The following is a 7,996-nucleotide window of genomic DNA, read 5'->3' as shown; positions in this document are numbered from 1 at the left end:
GTCTTTCCATAATCACACATATTTATACCCAATTATGCACTATATTAAAATATCATTATTAATATATATATGCACATGTCATTTTTTAATTTTGAAGGTAGTAAAATACAAGAACAAGACAGAATAAAGCCAATTGACACAGTGTAGTGAATTGGTACAGAACTTCACAGCAGGTTACCAGGATAACAGCAATAGGTATCACAGTATGTCTCATTGTCATCACAATAGTTGTTCTTTTCATCACGTATAGCAAAATAAAATAAAGTAGAGAACATTATAGAACTTATCAAAACAGAATATTGAATACAACAGTACCATTATCAGAATAAAGCAAAACAGTAGTAAAAATAATTGCCTTCAAAAAGATGGTAGAGGGAAATCCCCTTATTTGCTATATTGCATATGGTTAGCCTCCCGAGAGATGCTCAGACCTCTGCTTCCCATTTGCTAAAGGGAGAGAAGGGAAGTGCGATGTTTGACTCTAAGCCCGTGCTCTGGTAGGCTTACTATTGCTTAACAGGGGAGCAAGCTGATTGCTTGGTTTCCCAGCGCCCTAAGTTCCAACATGGTGTGGATCTCAGGAGACGCTGGTGGTTCTCCCCCTGGGGCTGCTGTAGCCTGCCACACCACAGCCACTTACCAGGAAAGCACACATATTTCATTAAGTAACTTTTTTCCTGGAAAACCTCAAATGTTAACTTCTGCTTTTAGTTATGATGTAATAGATTATACTGTGCAATTTACTTTTATAAACTACCATAAAAATTTGGAGGAAAAAAGCAAAATTTTCTAGGAAAGCTAAGATTTAAGGTATTGGGATCATGGGCAGAAAGTAAAAAGGGCAGTAACAGAAAATAATACAAAGATCTACTAGGAACATAATTAGGTGCAGGAAGAAGGAAGACAGAATGAGACTAAGCTAATCTTTAAGAGAGAGTGCCTGGGGACTGTGCTAACTCAGGGTGAAACAAGTGATAGGGTTTAGCAGTTCTACAGGTACAATACAAAGCTAGATAAATGGAAAGAAAAATCTCTTCTAGCCCATTATCATTCAATTTCCAAGATTAAATCACAGATATTATTTAGTAACAGTGATATAAAACAGGCAAATTATTTTCAAAAGAGCTACAGTAAAATAATAAATCACTTTCTCAATAAATAAGGGAAGCAAAAGAAAATAGAATGTCCATTTTAAAGTGTTGAAAGAAAACAGTTGGAAATCTAGAATTTCTTATCCAGTGAAACATCCTTTAAAGATGAAGGGGAAATAAAGAAAATTTAAGTCAATATCAATAGCAGTTAAGAATTAAACATCAGGCGCTGGGTGTGGTGGTGCATGCCTCTAATCCTGTGTCTGTGAGGCTGAGGCAGGAGGATCTCTGCGAGTTGAAGGCCAGCATGGGCTCATAAGGGAGTGCAAGCCCAGCCTGCACTACCTGCCAAGACTTTGCCTGAAAAAAAATTTTAAACTCCTGGAGACTTGTACTTGAAATGTTAAGGGAGTTCTTGAATTAGAAGAAAAATTATACTAGATGCAGACATAGTAATGCAGGAAGGAATCAAAGACTCTCTGAAATAAAAATGTATGAATAAATAAAAAGGCATATTGTCTGTTTAAACCAATGCTGATAGGATGTTCTAATATTCAAAATATGTATACATTTACAGCATGTTAGCACTACTATAACAGGAAGCAATAAGTGGAATGTAAATGTTAAAAGTCCTCACACTGTCTGAGTTTGTAAAAGTAATAAAATAAATATTAATAGGATACTAATAAAATTTAAATATTTCAAGGATACATATCATAATTTCTGGTATACATCTAAAATACAACTAAAAGCACACAGAAACAATAAGCTAATGAATTGAGAGAAACTGAGTCACAGAAAATCCAAAGAAAAGTAAGAAAGGAAAAGAGGGTACCAGAGTAGGAAAATAGAGATTAAAGAATAATATTATAGGCTTATGTCCTTGTCTTCATGTTTTCAAGCTGCTATAGCAAAATATTATAATCTATGTATCCTACAAACAAAAGAAATTTATTTCTCATAGTTCAGGAGGCTGAGAAGTTCAAGATCATAGTTGCAGAATATCTGGGGTCTCACGAGGGTTTTTTTCCTAGAGTACCACATTAATGCTGTAACCTCAGAAGGCAGCTCTCTGGGGCCTCTTTTACAGGGCATTAATCTCATTTGGGGGGGGGGGCTATGAAAATGCAAGGAAGGGTCAAGCACAGGACAGACATTCCTATTCTAAAAGGCAGAACAAGGAAAGAAGAAAAGAGAGATAGACCCTAATCATGTCTAAACTCCAATGGGACACACTATAGTAAACTGTAAACCTTGAGGATTAGCAATCCTTTTTGATTTGGAGGCTACTCCTGTGGCATCTCTGTACCTTGGTTCTGACCTGGCTGTCCGCACCTGGAACTTCACATTGAAGGATGGTCCTGCGCCTTCAGCTTTGCTGGGCATTGCCCTAGCAGAGTCCCTCTCTGGTGGCCCTATGCTTGCTTGGACTTCTGTACTCTGGGCCTGTGATGTGAGGACAGCCTGATGATTTCTGAATTACCTTGCTCATGATCTTGAGCAGTAGATCTTGGCTCCTTTTAAATCTTAACATCAGATAATGTAGGTTGGCATTCTCTTGGTGTTCTCTCCTAAGCAAGGCTTCTCATTCCTTTCAACGTGGATATACTGAACATTTCACAAATCTTTAAATTCTGTTTCCTTTTTTATTAAAATTCCATCTTTGAATCATCTCTCCCTTCTCAGATTTTGTTACAGTCAACATGTTCTTTTGGCATTTTATTTAGATTTTCCTCAGCTATATGTCCAATTTCATGATTCATAAGTTCTACCATTTCAAAACATGATTTGGTTAAGTTCTTTGCATTTTATAGCATGGAATACATTTCATTCATTTTCTGATAGCATGCTCCAATAACAAAGGACCTTAGAAGAATGGTCTGTCCTAAGCTCTCATCACCTTCCCCTTTAAAGGGCCATTCAAGACACTGTAGGGATTTTATAGAAGCCACTTCAAAATTCTTCAGTCCTCTACCCATTACCCATTTCAAAACCTGCTTCCACATTTAGGTATTTGTTTCAGTAACACCTCACATCTTGGTACCAATGTGCTCTTTTAATCTGTGTGGGCTACTATAATAAGACAGTACCAACTAGCTGGGTAAGTAGCAGCACAAGTTGATATCTCAGTTCTGGAGGCTGAGAAGTCAAGACCAAGGTGGCAGAAATTTGGAGTTTTTTAAAATCCTGTTTTCTAGATGATCATCACTGTCACCTCATAAGATGGCAGGATAAGGGTGCTTTCTAGGGCCTTTTTTTTTTGGTACCAGAGATTGAACTCAGGGCCTTGCACTTACCAGGCAAGTGCTTAAGCTGCTGAGCTATATCCCTAGCTAACTTTTTTTTGTACTGGGGATCGAACTTGGGACCACTGTGTGCTTGCAAGGCAGGTGCTTATGCCACCAAGCTAAATCCACGACCCCTGAGGGCATTTTGAATAATGGGACAAATCCTAGTAGGAGCAAGCCACCCTCAAGGTCTAATCATGTCCTAAAGTTCCTATCACCCAATGTCATCCCACTGGAGATTAAATTTTAATAATGTATAATGGGATCATATCCTTATCAATGCTTTATAAATTGAAAATTTCATAAGCCAAAAGTGCATATAACACACCTCACTTAGCAAACATCATAGGTAGCTACAGTATAGGGCAGTGGTTGCGAACCTACGACAGGCATACTCAGTTGGCTGTTATCACTGCAAGCTCTAAAAGGTTCAGCATCTCTTGTACTGAAAATCGGTTGTTAGCTGCAGGACTGACCAGGAGCTACAACTTGCTGCTGCTGTCCACTGTCACAAGAGAGCATCACGTCACGTGGCCTCTCAAAATTCGAGGTTTAAATTACAGTTTCTATTTCATGTGTATCACAAGACTGAAAAATCATTTGTTAGCCATTGCCAGCCAGGGATGATCTGTACATGAATTTGTGGAGAACACAAGAGTTTAGACCTCATGGTAACACTGTTATCTACTAGTTTATTAAATGCACAATGAATTAAACTTTCCAATTCAGAGAAAAGTGTCATTAGACTGGATTAATAAAGCTTTATAATGCCTACATAAGACATACTACACAAATAAGAACACAGAAAGGTTTAAAGTTAAACAAGTAAAAATGGCATGCTATGGTAATACTACGGAAACAATTCAGGCATACTGATGTCAAAAGAGGAGACCACATGCAACAAAAAGCAGTCACCAATTTAAGGAGCTTATAGTCACAGAAGAACCCATTGGAAAATATAACAATCTGAAATTGTGGGCACCTGATAACATGGAACCAAATTAGTCAGAACTGAAGGAACTAAAAGTATAAATAGATAAATCCACAGTTGTTGACTGAGATTAGTACAGCACTTCTGGTAACTGATAAAGCAGACAAACGTATCACTAGTGAGAACTGAACAACACAATTAACACATGTGTGCGGTTAGCTACCATATATAGTGTTTTTCACTCAACAAAATGCAAAACAAACCTTACTTTCCAGTACACTTGAAATAACTGGAAAAATATCTACTAGGAAGTAAGTTTCAACCAATTCCCGTGAATCAAAATTGTACGTGTTCTCTGTTTACCGTGTAACTAAGCCGAAAATGAGTAACAGAAAATAGAAAATCTCCACATTTGAAACTGTCAACTATAAGCATGTACATATTTACATTCAATGTATACATACACACATATGTGTGAATGTTTATATGTACGCTAAATATAATTTGCTTTTTATTTTTCTTAACATTGCTGGTGTTTCTTTACTTAATGTTCTTTATGGACGTAGTCTATGAATTTCCTGTCATTTTAGTTTTTGACTCAAAACATGAAACCGCAGAAGAATCAAAATGTGTGTAATCCTGGTTAAAAAGAAAAATAAAAAAGAATGGGTTAAGGAAAGGGTTTGTATTTCTGGTCCCATAGGTGTCCTCCTCTGGCCACTTGTGGTTTTTTTTTCTCAGTATTTCAGATTCTACCTTCTCAAAGGCATTAATTATAAAGGAACAGACATACACTGTATTTAGGCTTTGCCTGCTTTTGGGGCAGGAATTTATTAGAGGGCAGAATCCAGTGTTTTATTTTACTGGCTCTGCCAAAAGGAAACAAAGAGGGGCAAATAAAACTTGGAACCAGTGTTTAGTTTATTTCATTCAATCCTAGGAGGAACTGCAATGTGCTTTAGGTGCTGTCCCCTTTCTGGAGAAAGCACCTGAGGTCCAGGGGCCACAGTAATAACTGAGCCCCAGCTTCTGCCTGCCCTCCCTCAGCAACCCTAAGCCTTGACTACAGGAAATTCTCATTACTGGGAGAAGCAGGAAGGTACATTTGATGAGCAGGAGAGCGCCTTGAAAGATATGTGACATTCTATGAAATATGCATAACAATACCCTGAAAATCCTTCAAAAGTGTTTGTCTACATTAGTCTTTACATGTACTTTTGGAAACAAGAAAGTAGCCAAAATTGTCAGCCATTATTTAACACGCACAATCTTTTTAATCTTTAAAGACTAGACTATTAGAAAACGAGTTATTTGTGTTTAAAAAATTGCATTCACTTTCCCTTTCGGTGCAGCACCATGGGATGCAAATAGTTTCAAATTCCAGATTAATTCTCCCGTTTGGGGCATGGCGGCCTTTAAGATGTGGAATGGAAGTCTCGACCGCATTATTTTCCTTTAAACACAGATAGCCAGCACTTTAAACTTATTTTTCCTGAATTTAATTCCTAATAGGAAAGGTTTTTATTATTTCACATGGAGTGAGGTTCCACTCCTGGAAGGAAGAAAAGAATCCCTTGTATTCTAAGGGATGCTGCTTTCTGTTGTCCAAGTTGCTTTACTAGGAGCGGGGCCAGCAGGGTCGGCGGAGAGCAATCGCGGCTGCGCGGTTCCAGCACTCCCAGGCGCGCAGGAGGGACACGCGGATGCGCGGGCAGCTGCCTCTGGGAGGAGGACACCAGGCCAGCGGGCGCTGCGGTCCCTTCCCGCAGCCAGCCCTCTGTGGTGCTGACCTCTCCAGGGAAAGCAGACCCCTTCCTGAAGCCAGCCAGGTAAGGTAAAGATTGTGGTTTGGATTGCTGCACCAAAGGCGCAGGAGCCTGGGGAGGGGGACTGAGTTTGGCTCTGTGGGTTTTGGTGGGGTGAGCAGTGTGCCCAGAGTGTTGTAAGAGGGGAATTTGCTTGCATGTTTGCTATCAGGAGCAAAGACGGCTCCATCTAGCACTTTGATGTTTTGAACTGGTTGCAAAGAAATTTCAACAGGTGGGAGATGTTTGCGGCGCAGAGCCGCCCCCACCTGGAATCTGCCTGCATCTAAAGCTTTTCGTCGAGGAGCCTAACTTCGCATTTCAACCCTGCTTTCCAGGCTCGTAAGCTGCGGCCACAGTGGGCTGAGGGTGGCAGGGACGCCCCTCCCCTCGGAAAGCCGGAAAGGGGCTCAGAGCGCAGCAGCCGGTGCCCGAACCCAGGTCCGTGTAGACGCGGGTTCCAGACCGCGGAAACCCTGCAGGCAGCCTTGCGGGACTCGCACTCGGCTCGCCGCCGGTCCCCTGCCCTGGCCGAGATGCACAACGCATCCTCTGCGGAGCCGGACCAGGTCAACGCGTCCTGCCGGGCTCCGGCGCTGGGCTGCTCCAACGCTTCGAACCCGGAGCCGCTGCCGCTGCCGCAGCCGCTGGCCGTGGCCGTGCCGGTCGTCTACGCGGTGATCTGCGCGGTGGGGCTGGCGGGCAACTCGGCAGTGCTGTACGTGCTGCTGCGGGCGCCGCGAATGAGGTCCGTCACCAACCTGTTCATCCTCAACCTGGCCATAGCCGACGAGCTCTTCACGCTCGTGCTGCCCATCAACATTGCCGACTTCCTGCTGAGGCGGTGGCCCTTCGGGGAGCTCATGTGCAAGCTCATCGTGGCCATCGACCAGTACAACACCTTCTCCAGCCTCTACTTCCTCACCGTCATGAGCGCAGACCGCTACCTGGTGGTGCTGGCCACCGCGGAGTCGCGCCGTGTAGCCGGCCGCACTTATGGCGCCGCGCGCGCCGTGAGCCTGGCCGTGTGGGGGCTGGTCACGCTGGTGGTGCTGCCCTTCCCGGTCTTCGCCAGGCTCGACGACGAGCACGGCCGGCGCCAGTGCGTGCTGGTCTTCCCGCAGCCCGAGGCCTTCTGGTGGCGGGCCAGCCGCCTCTATACGCTGGTGCTGGGCTTCGCCATCCCGGTGTCCACCATCTGCGTCCTCTACATCACCCTGTTGTGCCGCCTGCGCGCCATTCGGCTGGACAGCCAGGCCAAGGTGCTGGACCGCGCCAAAAAGCGGGTGACCTTCTTGGTGGTGGCGATCCTGGCCGTGTGCCTCCTCTGCTGGACGCCCTACCACCTGAGCACCGTGGTGGCGCTCACCACCGACCTTCCGCAGACGCCGCTGGTCATCGCCATCTCCTACCTCATCACCAGCCTGAGCTACGCCAACAGCTGCCTCAACCCCTTTCTCTACGCCTTCCTGGACGACAGCTTCCGGAGGAGCCTCCGCCAGCTGATGGCCTGTCCCACGGACTCCTGACTACCCCGCGCGCCCGGCTTCTCCACCAGTCCTGCCCTCCACAGCCCGAGAGTGGTACCCCACAGGCAGGAGCCGCCTGAGAGTTGTACCCATTGATAGAAAGCCTCGGTGTCAGGGGAACACTTGCTAGGGATGCAGATTCTCAGGCCCCAATCCAGACCTACAGACCTGGGAGATTTGCAATAGCGCCCGCAGTTTTTATGTCCAGCCCCTCCGGTGCCTCCCTGCCATGAGGAGCGCTGTAGCCGAGATCATCGTGCTGAGCTCTCCCTAAAGGAGGGCAGGGGTCGAACCCTGATCTTGGCACAGGATCCAGTTAAGTAGAAAAGGGCATTTCGCTGACCCGAAGCTC

General features: G+C 44.4%; 1 protein-coding gene across 1 annotated transcript; it reads left to right on the top strand.

Annotated features, from left to right (window-relative positions):
- Positions 1–6,011: 6,011 nt before the first annotated feature.
- On the top strand, positions 6,012–7,771 carry Npbwr1 (neuropeptides B and W receptor 1). Its single transcript, XM_063257876.1, has 2 exons — positions 6,012–6,139; positions 6,454–7,771. Exons 1-2 carry the CDS (start codon positions 6,014–6,016, stop codon positions 7,642–7,644), a joined length of 1,317 nt encoding a protein of 438 aa, XP_063113946.1. The 5' UTR covers positions 6,012–6,013; the 3' UTR covers positions 7,645–7,771.
- Positions 7,772–7,996: the final 225 nt, after the last annotated feature.

This window comes from Cavia porcellus, unplaced genomic scaffold, assembly GCF_034190915.1.
Source record: "Cavia porcellus strain 051 isolate PalLab524CR breed Dunkin Hartley unplaced genomic scaffold, mCavPor4.1 scaffold_11, whole genome shotgun sequence".
Classification (NCBI taxonomy): Eukaryota; Metazoa; Chordata; class Mammalia; order Rodentia; family Caviidae; genus Cavia; species Cavia porcellus.
Note: the sequence above shows the minus strand (reverse complement) of the source record. Positions and strands in the feature narration are given on the sequence as shown.

Excerpts from the sequence above, each read along its gene's own strand:
- Npbwr1 (XM_063257876.1), top strand. The coding sequence starts at position 6,014 with ATGCGCGGGCAGCTGCCTCTGGGAGGAGGACACCAGGCCAGCGGGCGC. Across the intron at positions 6,140-6,453 it reads CCCTTCCTGAAGCCAGCCAG|GCTCGTAAGCTGCGGCCACA; the intron begins GTAAGGTAAAGA and ends CCTGCTTTCCAG.